We start from the raw sequence: 20,385 nt of genomic DNA, 5'->3' as shown, positions 1-20,385 counted from the left end.
CAGAGATGATGGAGAGTGGCTTAGCAATAATGTCCGCCAGCTCCCTCAGCACTCGTGGGTGCATCCCATCAGGGCCCATGGATTTGTGGGTGTCAAGTTTGCCTAAATGATCTCTAACCCACTCCTCCTCCACCAAGGGAAAGTCTTCCTTTCTCCAGACTTTCTCTCTTGTCTCCAGGGTCTGGGATTCCTGAGGGCTGGCCTGAGCAGTAAAGACTGAAGCAAAGGCCTACCTTCTCTGTACCCTTTGTCGCCAGGGCACCCACCCCATTCAGCAAAGGGCTCACATTTTCCCTAGTCTTCCTCTTGCTGCTGATGTATTTGAAGAAGCCCTTGTTGTTCTTGACATCTCTTGCCAGATTCAATTCCAAATGGGCCTTAGCCTTCCTCATTGCACCCCTGCATACTCTGACAACGTTCCTATATTCCTCCCAAGTGGCCTGTCCCCCTTTCCACTTTCTGTATGCTTCCTTCTTCTGGTTGGGTTTTGCCAGGAGCTCCTTGCTCATCCATGCAGGTCTCCTACCTCCTTTGCTTGACTTCTTACTCATAGGGATGCACCGATATTGAGCTTGGAGGAAGTGATGTTTGAATATTAACCAGCTCTCTTGGACCCCCCTTCCTTCTAGGGCCCTAACCCATGGGATTCCTCCAAGTAGGTCCCTGAAGAGGACAAAGTTTGCTCTCCTAAACTCCAGGGTTGCAATCCTACTTGGTGCCCTGCCTCCTCCTTGCAGGATCCTGAACTTCACCATCTCATGGTCACTGCAGCCAAGGCTGCCCCCGACCTTCACATCTCCAACCAGTCCTTCACTGTTTGTTAGTACAGTAGTCCTTTGACAATTTAGCTTATCAATAGGTTTGGTTTTTCTAATTTTTTTTTCTGAAATGCTTTTCAATGGATTTGAATTCCCACCTTTGATAACCATAGTCTGAGGCATTCCAGAAAGCAAGGCCTGTGAAAGAGATAGTGCCTAATCCTCAAACCTGATCCTAACCAAAAGGAAGAGTATATTAATCACATGACCTCACATCCAAACTCAAAATTTCTGAATTTTTAAATAACATTATCAGTTTGCAAATTTTCCAGAATAAAAATATTATTTGAAAATATAAAACAATAGTGATTAAAAATGGCATTACTCTTATCTTGCCTTAGGTGCTTCCTTCTATGCCTATCTTCCTGATTCCAGGAGGTTCTCTTATCTCTTATGTTTTACTATATGGCAGGTTTTACTCCATATGTGCTATGAAGCTTTTCCTTTGAACAGCCAGGCATTCCTCCTCTAAGTCATCTATCACTGTATTTCCATCTTAATTCTTGTTCAGCACTGAATTTTATAGGTTTTTTTATGGCACCAGGTCTCAGAAACTTAAGTAATTATGCCTTAAAGCCATTGTTATTTGCTGTTCCTGATATATATATATATATATATATTTTGCCACAATTGGTCTGATTCATAAGGACAAAGCAAGTAGTTGGTCAAATTACTTCCTCATCAGTAAGCCTTTAAAAGTCAGTACTGTATATATAAACTTACTATCCAAGATTTACCACAGCTGGAAATGCATAGCTTTTAATAAGTTAGCAGTGCTGATATTTCTCAAAAAGGGAAAACATGCAATGGAAATTTAAACATATCACTAAAAAGATTTACATTGTTGACTAATACTCACCATGACTATTCAGAATAACTCCCTTGGACAGTGCCTCCCAGAAGCACTCTGAAGAAAATTTTTGTGGTGGGCTCCCTGAGGGGTAGGGAAAATTGGTGTATTAAACAATATTTGCACAGTAATGTAACACACAACTTCCAAAATGACTTTTTTATATGTGTGGAATCTCTGAAATTATTTTTGCTCCTTTTTAAAGTTATCTTGACTTGTTTCCACACTATACTCCTTAGAATGTAAACTGCAGGTTCAACCTAAGGTAAAGCTGTGCTGGGCAAAAGAAGACCTCAGGCAAAGTCTAAGCACTGTAGTTTTTCTTCTTTTTTCTTTGAGTCTCCTGAAGTCCTACGAACAAGTGTTTAAAAACAAGGCTGTTACGGCTTAGCAGTTCATTTGGGGATTGGATTTTGGAGCTTGTCATGGACACCATGCAATCACAATCTTCTGATGAGGTTACAGTGAAGAACAGGCAGATGGTTTAGAGATTAGTGGATTCAATATAGTGCTTTTTGAATGTATAATTCAAAAGACTTGCCTCAATTCAAGGGCCTTTTTTTGTAACCGTTGAAATTTAAAGAGACAAAAACCTAATTTGACATTGTTCTTTTTCAAAAAGTGCACATTCTAAATCTTCTAGACAGCTATGCAGTTTGAGCAAATCTGCCTAAAATGATTCAGATCTATCCCAAAGAATAAGTATCTCCTTAAGAGACTTTGCCACTTCCTGGCTAGTTTTATTAGTCCTGGAGTACTGGACAAGTACTGGAACTTTATGCCTTCTTGAGTTTTTAATTTATCAACAGTTTTAAAGAAACCAAACAAGTATTAATAAGAGATCTCAGCTCATCAACCCCCCTAAACCATTTTAGTTGTTATTCTCTTAAAATTCCTATGTAGCCAACATTTTTAGCTACCACCTTTCTGTCATAATTAATCTTGGTAGGTAGCACAGAATTATGTATTTTGCCTGAATGCTCTGCTTTTGGATAAGAAATACTGCCTATCTATAATTAATTGCCCAATAGAAAGAATAGACTAAAGAGAAGACTAGTGGTATTTATTTAGCTATGGAGAAAAACATAAATGAAGAACTCCTGTAAAATCTTTGTTCCCATTGCAAAGTATTTTTATTTCCTGTAAGTCAAAACTATATCAAGATGCTTCTGCTACTTAGATAGTCCACATCCCAGACTACTTTTTCTCCTTAAAATATGGGGAATACTTCACTGTCTTTCAAATTTGGACCCAGTTATGAAGTCTTTATGTAAAAGTCGTCATTGACTCAAGTAAGATGTTCAGGATTTCAACTCTTAAGAATAGCTTTGTGCAAACAAAAATGTGAAGGTTGTGTTGCAGCTCTTTCAGAAATATGAGAATAACCTCAGTTTTACTGCTGACGCCTCGGGAAATTTTCTTGTAGTACAATCCAGTCAATATGGTGCCATTGAATTCCTTCATATAATTATGTTTCAAAGAGAAAATGTTATCCTTACATTACTCAGTAAACACTTCTTCATCATGCTTAGAAAACATTGTCACCTGCCCCTTGACATTCAGTAGAGGGCACTTTGAAAATATGATACACTGTCAGCTATTAATTTTGACTCATACAATTACATTTACTCTGATCTCAATATGGATAATAGTGCTTTACTACTTTTCAAATCAGTTAAATCCATTAGTTGAATGTGCCAACTGAAGTGAAGCCACTGGTACTAATACCCCCGAGATATTTAGGTTTAGGGGACTCTGCCCCAGTTTGTCATTAATGAATTCTTCATTTCTCACTGTGGCTCTGTTAATCATACTGCCACACAAAAGGTAATCCCTCATAAATCCCCTACTGTTATAGGAAAAACAGAGACAAAAGTGTCTCGCAAGTGTTGAAATGTATAGAAAAGGTCAGAATGCCAGCATGAACAACTTTCCACTTTTCCGGTAACATTAACTGTCTTCTACAGAGTGCTCACATAAGAATAAGTGCCCAGATTGGCCTCCCAGTTCTGCTACCCGTCATAGCATAAAAGTCACCTAAACGTCACTGACTCTCAGAAGCCACCCTGGAGCTTCCTCTCATCTCTGGAAGCTCTAATAACAATAAACTATTTGGAAAGACTATGCACAAACAGCTTCTACCGATTATAGATGAAATGGGGGAGATGTCTATCTCAGCCTGCATACTGTCTATCAGTAAATAATGAAGCAACATGAAGGTGTGACTGCAACAGACTTAAGCATATTTATAATAGCTTCAATTTAATGACTGCAGTTGCAGTCACAAAGATGCAGCCATGCAGGCTCCATGTTGTGCAAGCATCTAGAGCATATACCTAGGGTCCCCAGGGAACTTTTAAGCTAAAGGCACAGCTTTTCTTGCTGTGCAATCATTCCTTCAGAGTGACGGTGGACAGTGGCCCTCTCTATCCCAGGCAGCTACAATAGGTCTATCAGTCTGTGACTGTAGTAGTGACAGATTCTTCTCTTCTCCACAGTTTCTGTTCAAGGACTTGACTTGTTCTATTTAGACAGGATTAAACCTGACAATTTGGCAGTTTCCTCAGAGAAGCTCCTCATTCTAGTATTTATTCAAAAGTGAATTTAATAAAAAATTGTCTCATTTTTAATCTTCCCGAATATAGAAGATTTTTATACATATGATTTCACATGCATCTAGCATAATCTAGCAGAGTACAATGTTTCGTCTACCTGGCCAGAAAAAAATTCCTTATGAAGCTATGAAGAAATATTGGGAACTTCTTTCATTTTCCTTGGATTTTTAAACACCATTTATTTTCTCCTTCAATTTTGCTGAGGCAGCTTTTCTGCAGAAGTGTTCCTGTCTAATGCCTGCTTTCCCAAAGCTTAAATAAAATATAGGAACATCAGTCCATGAATTGGTTGGACATCTTTTTTTTTTCTCACTTTTAATAGAGATACCACTTTCTACTTAGATTACAACTATTAGTAAATCCTACTATACTTTGTTCTTGTTTTTTCTACCAATCTATTGATATTTCAGTTAATATTTTCTATTGATATATCTACTGGTTTGATATAATATTATGGTTAAGGAATTGACTCATTATCAAACTCAGTACGTGACACAGAAGAGAGGTTATATTTTTAAATCTATACAGTCCAGACTGTAGCCTTTGGTTACAATCAAACAAGGTGGAACTTTGGGGATTTATATAGGAAAGTATAAAGTATTCCTTGCCTTGGTATTTGCAAACAGTATTTAGCAATCATTAGTTTAGGAATTTTTTAAGCCAGGACTTGCATATAGACCATTAATTTAGACTGGTATGTTCTTCTAATCACTATTGGAAACTGTTTATACTTTGGACTTTATGGTATTTTATGGCAATAAATTCTTCATGTTCTAGAACTGTGCAAAGTATCCTTTTTTGTTTGTTTTGAATCTAGTGACTAACAATTTTACTGATTTTATTGCCATGTGACACTTTGAGAAATGGAGAAAAAGTGCATTCTATACATCTTTACAGTTTTGCAGATACTTATATCCGCCCCCAAGCCCCCATCACATCTCTCTTCTAATTTGAAGAGTCCTTTTCTATCTATGTATTTTTGTATGGCAGCATTTCAGAAAACTTGTCATCCTTGACTGCCTTCTTGACATCTCTTTTTTCCTCTAATACATCCTTCTGAGGTGGGCTGAGGAGAACTTTTGAAGTATTCAAGTTCATGATATATTTGCATGGTACTTCATTTTTTTATCTATTTATTTGCATTCTGCTTTCTTTTTCGATTGTTACTGAAAAAGTGCTGCTGTTTTCAGAGAACCATCTTTAATAAATCTAGACTCTCCCTCCTGCACAGAAATCATTAATTTAGGGCTCATCAGTATGAATGCATAGTAAGGATAATTTTGCATTTGACTGACACAGAATTTCATCAAATATTTTATTGCTCAACAACTCAGTGTTTTGTGATTTTTCTGCAACTCCTTGCAGTCAGCTTTATAGACAACTATTCTAAATAATCTTATACAAGAAGCAAAATTATATTGCTAGGTAATTATCACTGAACTGCAAAGATCCAGCACAGATCCATGGGGGAACTCGCTATCAAACACCTTGCACTGTGAAAACTGTCTATTTATTCCTAGTATTAAAATAACTTTAAAACAAAAGGCCCATAAGAGCAGTATCTGCCACCTCATGAAGACTAATATCCTTAAAAACCTTTGAAAAAGACATTGAGAAATTTTTGAAAATACAAATAAACTATTTTAATTAGATTACTTTTCTCCACATGTTCATCAACTCTTTCAGAGAGCTTCAATAGATTTGAGAGACAGTACTTCACAGAAGTATCATATTCATCCATATTTACTAAATGTATTATTTCTCATCATTTCTACCAGTTTGGCTGGTACAGAGGTTAGACTTACAAGGATACAGGTCCCAGCATCATCCCTGGAATCCTTTTTCAACTCATTCTATAGTTGCTGGACATGGTACACACTTCCACAAATACCAAAACTGGCACAGGTGACAGCTGACTCACAGTGATTAGTATTTTCACAATTTCACAAAGATTTTTACAGTCTCTGGCTTGATAGCCCCGCATGTCAATTTGTTTGTGTTCATGTGGTCTGAGATACCTGCCACAGTCTTCATACAAATCTTCCATCAGAACAGCTCTGGTATTTGACACCGCCAGCCACCAGAGACAAACGCTGATACAAAGAATTCATTTAGTCTTTCTCCTCTGACCTTTTTCACTTTCATGGTTACTTTTATGTCTTGATCATATTCTCCTGATTTCATCTCCCAACTCTTGGCAGGATTCCTGTTTTTAATGCCTTGTAGATAGTTATGATTGCTAGTTTTTCTGTCTTTAGTGAGTTTCAGATCTTTTTTTTTTTTTTTTGGCCTACCTTATTATAAATTTACATTTTCTTGCCTGATTTCATGTTTTTGAACATGACTTCCAGTTTTAACAGCCTCATTTATGCTTCTACTTGACCATGGTTTTGGGGAGTTCATTTTTACTTTGAGCCCATCTCTTTAAGGAATCCCTCAGCTGTTTGCAAGCTGCTTTTAGTTTCTCCTGTTACTCTCTTTTTAACTAGCTATTAACTATCTCTTTGTAATGCTGCTTTAGAAATTACACACCAGAGTTGCAGAGACTTAGGGCTTTTTTTTAAAAAAAAAAACAACTATTTTTATTGATACAGCATTACAGCCACTTTAAAACAAAGTATTGTTTTAAACACGACAATACCATACTGAATTTGAAATGATGACAAGCACTACAGCATAAAGGTCTCGGAAAGGAAAGCTACCCTGAAAACAAATCACCTACCATAGCCAGTGAGAACACATTTCTCTCTGCCAGGTTTCTACTGACCTCTGCCTTTATCTCCCCTGCTTTTTCTTTTCCCCTTGATCCTTTTCAGCAATTCCTTCCTGATGTCAGTGTCAAGCTTTTACTCAATTCTAAGAAATACTGGATATGCTCAGCAGCTCTAAATAACTACCCAAGTATCATCACAGTGTCAAAGTGACTGCAGAGTGGTACTTTCTTACCTGATAAGTTCGCTTCATGTGTGTAGTCTTTACTTGTGTATTAAAATGATAAAAGTACAAGTAGCAATTTATTGTTGCAATAGCCGTACAGTACTTCAAAACAGTTATCGCCTTGAGGAAAAGAAGCTGGACACTCCAAATTGTGTCCTGCTAGCAAAACTGTTAATGAACGTCCTGATTCTTCAAATATTCAATATCAAGTTCACTGGTCACATTAAATTTTGTAATTGTGAAGCATCAGCAGCAACAGAGTGGCTTGGTACTTCAGTGATACTATAAAATAAACATTACATAAATTTTTGCAAGTCCAGTCCTCAAATTCCAGAAACAGAACCTTCATTATTAGTGACTGTTTACAATGGAAAATGAAATCAGCTTCTCCAATGTCTAACTGCATTAACGATACAAGAATATCAAGATGCAGGAGAGTGACAGAAAAACTTGTGATGGAAAAACCTTGTTTCCTTTGTACATCGACTGAATTTGCTAAGAAGTAATGGAGAAATTAGCATGCAACACCACAATGCCATTTTTACAGAGACTTTCAGATAAAAAGGAATTTTAGACCTCTTCCATGAAGACATGATTCATTGCTCAGATGTCAATGACTACTCTGCCATTCCTGATGCTTCACAAATGCAGGATAAGACTGAACAACAGTTGGCTGAAGACTCATGGTAACAGAAAACTCAGCTTAAATGGATTCTTAACCATTTTGTGGATATAAAATAAATGATAATAGAATTCTAAGTCATTCTCTCTTATCCACATTTGTTCCTGTCAGCATGGTAGAGATAAGGGCAGCAATAATGTATTTCTGTTACCACTGATGACAGATAACATTAAAAATAGCAGCTGTCTTGAGTGAAAAAGGTCACTTTTTCCCCTAATTGTTGTGAGAAGTGGCACAGATTGTTCACTAAAACTCCTATAACAATACTTTTGGCTATATATTTCAAAAAATATGTTCTTTTTTGCATAGCATCCCCTTGTGCAAATGAACTTGTTTTTATTAATCTTAAAACTGGCCAGTGAGTAGTGTACCTTTGAGAAAAATCAAGAGGAAAAATTTATTAATTATTAGAAATCATTCAATTTCATTTCCCATTAAATGAGTCCTGAATATAGCATTATTTCCTCCTAAGTCAATGAACCTTTGTTTCATAATAGGTTACTGGGTTAATATATTTTTACATTCACTCAGTAAGCAATGATTCTGGAACAGGGACTGGTGTTTTTTTCTTTTGCAGGCCCTCCAGTTAATGTCACATGCAACATATTTATAAACAGCTTTGGATCCATTGCAGAGACAACCATGGTAAGATATTTTACCTCAAACAACATTTAAAGTTCAAGTTAAAGAAAATTCAAAGAGCTCAAAAGTTAGGGCTTCTCTTCACTTGGAACTAAACAGAGAAGGAAATCCTTTTCTGCCACACCTATAAGCAGAGAGTGAGAACATTTAATTTGGCAATTTATTTTTCTAACAGAAAATACATTGCCATACTAATGAATACACCAGTAAAAATAAAGGCAAGATTTTTTATTTCTCCCTGAGTTTTATTTGATAGTTGTACTGAATTCATTATTTTCAGTTAGAAAGGTATTAGTGTTCTATAGTATTCCAGCTCTCCAAACTCAAAAATGTCAATTTATTACGTCACTTTGTTAACAGTATTTATAATTTCATTGTATATAGTGCAGATAGGACTTTTTTCATAAAGTTTACATGCCAATCTCCACAGAGCTAATGCATACAAACAATACAATAACTAAAATGGAAGTCTGGTGGTGTATAAAATTTCACTATGAATTCTCAGACGGGGTAAATTTAAGTGGATTGCACACTTTTTTTAAGCTATACCTATAATTTCGCTATTAAAGGGGAAAGTCAAAAGATAGAGTACAAAAAGACTGGAGATTTTAAAGAAATAAGGAGAAAGAGAGGTCAAAGTCCAAAGACAGTAAAACTAAATATTGAGCTCTGAACCAACAAAGATAACTTGGGCAATCTTATTTAACAGATAAACCATATCTGTTAATACAATAAGGAATCTGAATATCTTGGAGCACTGAGTTGCTCATTACAGTTTCATAAGAGAGGAGATATAGGCATCCCTTCTCCATACAAGTGCCTCACTTTTCTCTGGACAAAGTTTTAGTCTTAAAATAAGTAGTGCAAGTGATCAAGCTCCAGAGGTGTAAGACCATTAACAGCCATGATGTATTACTTAGATGAGATAACATATTTTGAAAAAAGGCAACTAAACATGTTTGAAAGTAGTTATACAGTAATTTGGAGACAGGGAGGGTTAACATACAGAGAGAGGTGAAGGAAGAAGCTGTTGGACTCTGTAAGATCCAAATATAGTAAATGCTCAGAAATCCCAACAATTTCAGATATCAGGATACATAGTTGGAATGACAGAACACAGATGAACTAAAAATGATTGGTATAGTCAAGAAAGAAGATAAAGGAATAATACTGAGCAAAAGCCATCGTTATGAATTACTATTAGTAAGCGCAAAAATGAAACCTTTGAATGTAGCCAAGGACCTGTAGTTAGGAAATCTATAACATCAATTCAAAAAGTCAAATATTTAGCACCTCTGTCCCCAAAGTGATACTCATAGCTGCTTGATCTTTACAAATCTTGAAATGTTGTGGTAGATGCTACTAGGAGAGGCATACAATTCTTTCCAGGTAGAAAACTGATTTAATTTAGTATTTCAGCTTGGGTTCCTTGCCAGATTGCAAATCCCAAACAGATTGACAGAGCATTCAAGGAGATTTACTCAGGTTTGATCAGAGGATTAATACCCACATGATTAGAATAGTACTCTACAGCAGCTACTTTTTAAATGACTGAATGGATGAATCTGGAGCAAAGCAGAAGACAGACCACAGGGTCAGTAAAGTGGAAAGATCCAGCAATTAAATCACTATATAAAGGAAGTTTGGCAAACTGAAGTTGCTACTACATAAAAATTGTCATGGATTTGAAAATAAGGTACCTGAGTTCATGTCAAATGTGTTTTCTCAAAAGAAATTAGAAGCGTAAACCTTTCCTTCCAGTACAATTTAGCAGAGTAATCACTTTGTAAGTCCAGAGAACACTTCTTATATGTATTTACACTTAGTATTACAAAAGAATGACGGACTTAAGCAAACATTTGTAGAATATTTGTATTCTTCAGTATATTGCTCATCTTCTGTCTTTGTGTTCAGTAGTACTTTCAATCTGTAGAGCTAAAGGATTTCATTCTAAAAAACCAGGCCTGCAAGCTAAAAACATGAGCTCTAATCTGAGCTGTCAAACTGCACCTGGCCTTGGCAAGCCACTTACTTTTGACATCTGTACAACAAGTAGAATACTTATTTAACAGCTTAACAACATAATTTGGTAATTATAAAACCTTTTTGAAATCTCTACCCAATTGCTAGCAGAGTGCAAATGAAGCTGCCTTTGATCTTTAGGCTGAACATGAGCGGTTTTGTGAGTGGGTTTTAGTGCAGTATATGGACATCATACATAGTGGCTTGAAACCAGAAACCAGAATGAGGCAGGCTGGTTAAGTGCTCAGGGAGCACAGATCTCTGAAGAGAGTGTATCCAGATGTGAGCAAAACCAGAGCTTCTGGCACTGGCATTAGCAGCGTTTATGATGGAGGTAGGCGCTTATACCAGTTAACAGCTGGCTTGTTCATTTACTAGAAAATTCTGACCAATTCAGGCAGTAATTAAACAGATTCCTTCCTTTACGCATAAAATAGCTCACCCCTGGTCAGTCGGATCACAACTTGTATATCTTTTGTTGCTGTGATGTTTCCTCTACGCTACTGGGGTCTGGAAAATCACTTCCGCCCTGTAGGCGCCGCTCCTGGAGAACAAGAATTTGGTCGTAAATGAAACAAACATGAGCTGCCCGTCCCGTGGTGTAGTTTCATCACTTCCATTTTAGCCTTACCCTGAGATTATTTTACATTACAAAATAGTTATCTATTTATAAAGAAATTATATTTTGTTCTATGTTGCCTTGAAAATAGGCAAATAAAAACTGTTAAGATGTACTACAAACTATGTATCCCTGACTAGATTTCTTGAAAAAGAGTCTTCTCAGTAGGAAAGAACATTCAGTAAAGTAGAAGGGGTTTCTACATATAATGGGTGTCACTAAAGATAGAAATTTAACCTGATATGTAAAAAATAGTTCCAGGTAGCACTATGTTATAGAGAAAATACCAAAACATGGTCAGAATCATGGGACTTTTAACAGTATTTTATGCATTTCAAGTCTGGACAATTGAATACAACCTTGATGTTAGGACAAATGCTGACTTCATGGTATTGATATTCTCTTGTAACATATTCGCTGATATAGTTCAGATCAGACTTTTTGCTTATGATCAGCAGCTGTTGAATTCTCAAAGAATTAAATCTGGCTTTTTAAAACAACAAATACTCTCACATAGATAGGACTTTCTGTTGTGTATCTATCAAGTTTTACTTCCCCCCAGCACTGAAAATGAATGGTGTTTGAAAAGGCATGAAAATCTTTTTATTTCTGCATTGTTGAACAAAAGTCAATTCACTGCACTTCAGTATTTTACCAATTGTTATTTACTGTAATTCTTAAAATTCAGGTACCCATGTCCTGATATTTATTCTAAATCATTATACATTGAACAAGTTATTAAAACAACTTATTAGACTCAAAAAGAATTTTTATATTGATCTTTTTTTTCCCCAAACTGACACAAGAGTTTAAGTAAGCAACATGCAAAACCAAACCTAGCCATTAACCTTGAAGAAAATCTGGGATTTAAAATTACCAGCTAAATAATAACGGGGTATGCATATGATGTATTAGTTTTAAAGAAGTCCTAGTATACCAACCCATGTCTTTCATTGCCATTGTAATTGCTATTGTCACCGTCAGTCTTTCTCTTTGATGAGCAAAATCTGGGCTCCCCCTGCTGTCTCAGTTACGCATAACACAGCAGACTGTCACAGAAGGACAATGGGTAAAAAACCCCAAGACCGGCTGCTAAACAGCCTGATACTAAATTTACATTACTAAACTTTATTGATCTCAGTCAGGAAGACCAGTGTGACACTGCTATGGGAACTCACAGTGCAGCAGGAATCAGCCTTCTGTCAAATGGATTCTCTTAGGCTCATCCACATCCATTTACTGTTGTGGAGTCTAAGATGTCTGGAAGGACAGACAAACCATTAAGTAGCTTAATTTGACTTACACCTTGTTAACCTCTTTAAATTGGTTCTTTTCTTTTTTTTCTTTTTTACTTCTTTATAATACAGGTTACAGTCATTTCATATTTCTTTTCTTTGTCTCAAAAGACAAATCAGATGGTTTATAGTGGGAAAAAGGCAAGTCACCTCTTGCTAGGAAGCTGTGATTCTACTGAATCTAGGAATTTTAAGCAATCATATAAGGATCCTAATTTATGACATCTATGCTCTGAGGAAGTAGAAAGAAGTAAATCAAATCATTTAAACTCTCTTTAAACAAAACTTTTAGAATCAGCATCACTTAGTGTCCAGTCTTGCCAGTCTTCCCTTATCATTGAGCCTAATGATAGTTCCAGATATGTATGTCTTGATGATAGTAACAAAGTGAGGAGTTGACCCTCACTGTCCTCTAGTCAAGCAACACTCTTATTGTTTTGCATTTAAAATGGAAAACTTAGGTCCAGTCTTTCAATTTTTACATGTTCCTACTTTTTTTACATAGGATTTTACAAGGATTTACATATCATAAATAATAGCAAGAGATTAAAGAAATCTGAAGGCTCAGAATAAAATGACCATAGTAATAATTTAACATCTAAAGTTATTAATTTAACATAAATAACAAAACAAGTTGCCTTTTACTGAAGATATATTTCATGCCTACAACTGTATGTTACCACATGCTAGATAGTTGATGTTAGTTCATTCCTACAACATGCGGTTAGTACAAAACTGGCTACACAATTTTTATAAACTGATGCAAGTTTGAGGTGAATTTTGCAATTTCTAAGCTCCCTCTCACTCCCTCTCTCTCTCTCACCTCAGTCCAACAAATTTGGTTTTCTCAGTTTTAAAGGTCAGGAGCAACATTTTGATCCTAATTCAGAATTACAACAATATTTACTAAGTATGTATTAATATGCTTAGCATAATGCATGTGCTGAAAGTGCATTGAAAGAGACATGGAGAGACCTAATGGCAAATGACATCAATACAACCAATTATCATATTAAAAAGCATATGTCTATTATTTGTTCATGCCACATTTCTGCTGATGGGTATTTCTTGACTCAGCCTGCAAAGAGCTGTGTGTTATCCTGAATGTTGCTAGGAAGCAGGTGATATATCTTTCTGAGATCCTAGCAATAATGAGATTATCTTACATTTAAAAATAAAATGGGCTTTTAACCTACATTAACCCATTTTTAAGCCATCATAGTTATTCTCCTTCAATGAGTCACAGTTCTTGAATTTTATTACCTTCATCTTTCTTCAAATGAGCACTTCTATTTATGTTCTATTCTATATAGTCTAGGTTGTCTTAAAATAGAGCACTTGAAAAGAGTATTCACCTGTATACATTGCAAAGCATAATGCTCAAGAGGTTCACCACGCATTTTTCCTGAGTGAATCATTTAGATGATGGTCTCAAATATGATGAAATACATGCCTTCCCTGTAAAAACGTGCTGAATATGTCTGTGTAATGGATATAGGAGTTTGTTAACAAAGTGACTGGCAGAAAAATCTACTTTGCGCAGTTTTTGTTTCAGATGAGCGAACCTGCAATAAGGGCCACCTTGCAGTTTTGAAATGATAAAAACATTGGAATCTGGCTTATTTAGCATGACCTGTGGTATCATGAACTTGCCTCTGCCATCCTGAGTCTAGGTCACGGAGTCAGGAGTAGACAGGAATCTTTCAAATTCTACTGGGTCAGCAGCTGTCCAGTTTGTTACACGACCAGATTAATCCAAGCAAATCCCCTTGCTGAACCAGTGTCCTAATCCAACAGCATCATATCGCCATCCCTGGATACAGCATATATTTTCCATATTACATACAAATTCTATGGAATGCAACCAAAGCATGCCTAAAAAAACCATTACAACACATACAACATAAGAATTAGCAAACAAAAAGCATCATTTGTTTTCAAATTAAAAGACCTATATCAATTAGTTTTATAAGCGGGAATGGGAAACATTGTTTTGTGCAGTTCTGCTGTGAAACTTTTAGCAAACACTAGGATAATCTTTTAGAAAGGGAGTTTGGAGGTCAGATATTGTGTGGTGGAAGGCATCAGGTATGACACTGGCCAGCACTATGCTTCATCACACTGTCGTGTTGTCAAAGAGGGAGAAGAAAATGTTAGATGAAGGTAGCACAGCCAAGTCACATCTGTTTCTGCAAGTTACAAGGCAGTAGTGAGATGTAACATGATACCAATTGCTTGCAGTAGCTGATCAAGGGTGTCTGCACATCTCTAATGGGTGTTGAGGGGAGAGGGTATTTTCAGGCACCCATGATGGCAGAGGGGTAGTTATGAGAATGCAGTTTGCCATGCATCACACGGGATTCCTGGCTACAAAACATTTCAAGGTCCTGAAAAAAAAGAATACAGAATATTCTGCAACCCCAGATGCACTACCTAACTCTCAGTATTGGGTAGAAGGTTGAGTTTAGAGATTAGGGTAGGGAAGATGCATAGAGATTGGAAATGGAAGCATAGCATGCAGTGGCACAGGACCAGTTTATTAAGAATGTGACCAGGTAGACTTGTGCAGCAAAACACGAGAGTCAAGTATCAGAGTTACAGAGATAAACTGTAGTAGAGAGAGCTGGAATGGCAGGCACCATGGTAGGATGGGTTGGATGAGGAGGATACACACACAGGAGGCTAGTACAGATACAGCATATAGAGGTTATCACATACCAATAACTGAATTTGGAATCAATTCTGGAATAATCTGGAAAAATCTGTTTCCTTACTAACACTGAAGATCATCCTCACCCAACAAGTTGGAAATGAGGAAAAATAGTCTCACTGCATTTATCTCCTGGCCTCTGGGAAGATTATGAGGATATATGCAATATTTCATAGCTTTTCCTATCATTTTCTTGCTGTGTTATATGATGAGAATATTCTTGTATTCTTTCCTGGCATCTATACCAGAGTTCTTGCTCAGGAAATAATTCCAGCCTTTTGGGTTCCTTATATGACTCCAAAAAAAGTAAACAAAAATCTGGCCAATTTTTCCTTTTTGTTTCCTTTGATGCTTTATAAATGATTCAGAAGAAAACTAATAGACAAAATTTGGGTTGGATCATTCCAGAATTAAGTTCCAGGAATTTGAGCAGCAAATGGGCTTTGCACTGAACAAAACATCTTTGACTGTTAAATTTGGTTTTATGTTTGTAATCTTTTCCTGACTAGCAGAAAGGTTAGAAGCATTGATTACAGAAAATGGCCAGAAGCTTGGCCTTTGGCGGAGTTGATGGTCTTTGCAGAGTTGATGGCATGTTTCTTCCCCGGGCCTCGCAAGCCAGTGGTTTTTAAGCTGTTTTCAAAAGCAAGTCTCCAGGGTGTTATTAGGGAGCAGTAGTGTTCATTCCTTGGTTAGCAGAGTGTGATTTTGTTATCTGAAAAACAGGTTTGGTTAAACGGACAGTTTCCACATTTTTCGTATTTTTTAATGCCAGTATATTCAACATGGATATATAGAAAAATAGAAATATAAACCATGAATAGGGACACTTCATTAATAAGTGAACAAATAAGCTTGCCTTAATAGAGATAAACATTAGGTTAATCTTTCTTGGTTGTCACCACACAACATCAACATACCAACTCAAGCCCAAGTATTAGGTTTATTTTGGATAGCATTCTGTGGCCAACTTCTGTTGAAAGCTCAGAAAAAACAGCAAGACCTTGCTTTCAGGCCTCAAAGCCTGCCTTTTCTAGATGTCCTTTCAAAGATTTATGAAGACGCGAAATTTCCTTACTGAAAGGAATTTATTTCATAAAGTCAGCTTCTCTAGATTGACTGTGAAGTTACAGTCTAGAATAAATGATACTATAGTGATGAAAAGTTGCTTGAAAAAGTTCTGGATCTTTTTGCTGGCTTTTGATTAAAGTATTGTCATGAACAACACAAGTCAGTTCTTAGTATGCATTTTCAGTATTAATGGAAACCTAGAAGTGATGCAAGAACTCAAGAGGACTCTTCTGCATTGTAAGTGATGCATTGCGTCACTATATTCTGTGCATGAACAAGTCACAGGTATGAAACACAGTATCTACTACTAATACATAGTATCTACAATACTATAAGTATCTACAGAAAGTAGATCATAAATACTTACAGTAAAGAAGTTCAAACCAGCATTTGCATTGAAAGCAGCCGTGTAATGGGTGCAAACAAAACAAAGGTGTGGTCCTTTCGCAAAAAGACATGCCTTTAAAACAGAATTTAGAAACATAATTTACCAGGAGGCTTTCACATTGAAATACTAATATGTCATTTCAGTTGCTGTGATTTGTAAACTGGATTCACTTTTGTGGTTGGGACCCACAGTTCATTTCAGGCTTCTTTGGAAGAGGATGAATTGCAATACATTTCATATTTATCCCAAAAAAGGCTCAGTGGTTGAGTCACAGCAAAGTTCTGTAATGTTTTGTTGCATTTGGAATTGAAATTCAATGGGATCTTTATGCAATAGGGAGAAGAAATATCTGAATAAGAAATAAAGACTGCTGGTTTCATTTAACTTTCTCCACTGATATAAACAGATCTTTCAAACTATCTTAATACCCGGCTGTAAGGGGAAAATGCAACTAATTTCAGACCGTGAGATGCTGTCAAGGTTTCCAGACAAAATTTTTATTACTTAATACCAGCAGGCAAAAGGCAGTCTGTCAGGTATCTCAACGTGTGAGGATAGTGTTTCTAAAGAGTAAGCTATATGCAAAACTGAGCTCATGTAGAGAAGCTGCAGGTGAGACTAACATCAGGTTTTCTAAGCTCAAAGTGGACAGCTCTTGGCTGACCCTACTTTTGTGGTACCTGAAGATACAGTTCCATACCAACAAATAATTGAACAAAATCGTCTACAGATTTTTAAAAAAAGCAAACACTGACGGTCTCTGCTTCTTAAATTTTAGCAGGTCTTTGTCATTCAGTTTGTCCAAAGACTAAAACAAGATGCTTAAAAACTTTGGCATTCTTTGGTGATACATAAATCCATGAACAGATGTTTTCACTAATGAACATCAGCAACAGCAGAATGTTGATCATTGAATAAAATCACCAAGGTTCTCCATGAAAAACAACCAATAGTTTATACCCCTTGCTGCCACACAAACTTGAAAAACATTTCACTACCTCTGGCCTAGTGCTGAAAACCAAGTGGCTGCATCCACTTGTTTGAGTTGGGCATCCCTGACACAGACCCACAACATCTCTCTTTGGCTGCCACCAGATGCACACAGTATCTCCTCACTGGACTGCCTAGTCCTGGAAGGAAGGTCAAATCAGGAATTCAACTATCTATACCAACTTCAGGCCTCAATTCCATAAATGTTTTAGAACATGTTAATCAGAGGTTGTTTCACAGAAAGTCTAGGGAATAGGCAGCAATGATAATTTCACACTTGCATGCTGAGTAATGTTTTCTTAAGTAAGGGAGACCTAGTTTAAAATCTTTTTACCTCATTTGAAGAGGTCTGCAGGTCTTTAAGTCTAGATCTGCAGCTGCTTTAGTACTCTAAGCATGAGAAAATTCTGATCTGGATCTCCAAATCCCTCCTATAATTGTTCTATTTTATCTAAAATAGACAAATATTTACTGAGATAAGGATTATAATCAGCTCTGAATTTCAGATGTTCCTTAATAGAATAATTTTCTCTTTCTCTTCAATCAATTTTAACAAATGTTTTTAAAAACTTTAGAAATCGCTTTGTTTAATACAGAAAGCTGGACAAGTTAATTAGAAGAGGCCAAAAGAAGCATCTCAAATTTTCCATTTCCCTGTAGTCACATACCATATTAGGAACAAAGGATTGGAAGGGACCTCCTGGATCATCAATGCAGATCCTTGCTGCAGCAGACAATTCTGCTTTATAGTCCCATTGATCACCTATTCAAATGCTCTTTAAAACCCAAATGTTTTCTTCAAATCTGAACTCTCATAAAAGGTTATTCCAGAACCTTTATCTCCCTTTTCCAAGACAGATTTGACTCAGCCTTTAGCCTAATTTTTACATCCTGCATTTACTACGCCCATGTGATCTGGCTCTAGTGATGCCAGAGGAAAGTCCATACCTCCTATCACCTTTTATCTATGTTTGCTTCCTTTTATTCTTCTTCCTCTGACTGGTCTTTTTGGCTTAATTTAAGTAAAAAAAAGTCTTACCGTATACAGGAGTGTACTATAAAAGCCTATGGCATTACTGCATTCCCTCCAGCATTTTCTTCCTTATTTTTATATTAGGAACAGTCTTTTTACTCTGTTTGTATAGCACCTAGCAGGTCAGCTGCTGCTAAAAGTTCATACCCTGTGTATAGCAATTACAGCATTTCCCACACAGAGCTGTGAAGGTAACTAATTTGCAAGTTGAGATCCACTCAGATACTACAATACCAGGATCTGTGAAAATAAGATTATTTTTTAATTCCTGGATTATTAGTCAGTGATTAAAGGTGTTAAACCTTATTATTTAGAAGATCTTTGTGGTGTCACTACATAGCTCTGATCACATTGTATGAGGTATGCTGTTTATAAAGTTTTACACTTTGTTGTAATATACAAGAAGGTTAATTCCACAGAGGTTAGTATTGTGTGACACTCCAGACAATTCGTAAGGACACAGATACCAATGTAAAGGTTATTTATGTAAAAGAAAAAAAATCTCTCTCCGTATAGATATAGATACATATAGAAAGAGACCAGGCCAAAGGAAATCATTTTTCTGCCTCAGGATGTGTATTTAGCTAATGGAAATTAATCATCATATATGGGGATTTTGCCTTAATTCCCATTAACACTAATAGGAGTTAAGTCCATAAATCCCCATCTATCAATATAAGAATATAGCCCCAGGCCTTCATTTTTGCATGAACCTGTGATTTACTAAAATTCCATTTACAGAAACAAAAGCTACAGTAACTTTAGAATAACTGTAAAAAATAAACCTGAACTAAGAAAATAAAGGATTTTCAGATTGTCATCTTTGTTCCCAGTTTATGTTATTGATCCTAGTACAGGTACGCTGGAAAAACACTCCAGTACATACACTGGACATTAAGCATTATCTTTAAGATTCTTACCTTGCATAAGTTTGAGTTATTTTGACATCATTTTAAAATTTAGCTCTGCTCTCATGTCTTCATTTTATTTTGAATACTTAGTACTTCATTCATTCTTGGTGAGCATTTTTAATTACAATAGTCAAAGTAACCACTCAGCATGAAAAAGCAGTACATTCAGATTTTTTTATACTTCATACCCACACAGCAAAAATGTATCCTAAATCATATTCAAGAAGGTTGAAACCATTATATAATACTTCTAATTCAACAGTAAAATGATACAACTTATTAAGAGCCTGTAAGAATATTTTTTCTAGATAGTCCTAATACCTTTGTTTCTTTTCTAAATAGAATACACTATATGCTAACAAATATGGTTGTCACCACATTTGCCAATATGATCACAGCAAGGTGTGGGTTGATATGCATTTTCCCAGCTCCCCCTCCCTATATCATAACTGAAGTTACAATGATGGTGCCAGATCTTTTTTTTTCCTAAATCCTCCTAAATTCTATTGCTAACTTACTCAGTGGTAAAACTCAGCCTCCCTGAGGCATTTTGGTTTCTCAACAGTGCAAAATAATCCTTATGATTTCAGAATCTGTCTCACTTAGTGTGTAGTCCTCAGCCGCCCCAGTCATATCATCCAGCACAGAAATCTTGGTTTTGTCCCTTCTGTCACTCCCAAAGCACTTTCCTTTGTCCCTTCAGTTAGTTAATTACATTTCCCGGAAAGCGCTACCCTATTGTCTAGATTCACCAGGCAAGTGTCTCTAGTCTACCCAGAGACTCTAACCTTCTTCCATTTCT

At 36.3% G+C, this 20,385-nt stretch overlaps 1 protein-coding gene across 1 annotated transcript in view; it reads left to right on the top strand.

Annotated features, from left to right (window-relative positions):
* GLRA3 (glycine receptor alpha 3) overlaps window positions 1-20,385 on the top strand; it is a 100,698-nt gene that overhangs the window by 23,432 nt on the left and 56,881 nt on the right. The window contains exon 3 of the mRNA XM_067297132.1: window positions 8,480-8,547. Coding sequence (XP_067153233.1) covers window positions 8,480-8,547 — 68 coding nt within the window. The remainder of the gene's footprint in view (window positions 1-8,479; window positions 8,548-20,385) is intronic.

The sequence above is a fragment of the Apteryx mantelli genome, chromosome 5, assembly GCF_036417845.1.
Source record: "Apteryx mantelli isolate bAptMan1 chromosome 5, bAptMan1.hap1, whole genome shotgun sequence".
Taxonomy (NCBI): Eukaryota; Metazoa; Chordata; class Aves; order Apterygiformes; family Apterygidae; genus Apteryx; species Apteryx mantelli.
This window is presented reverse-complemented; position numbering and strand designations above follow the sequence as displayed.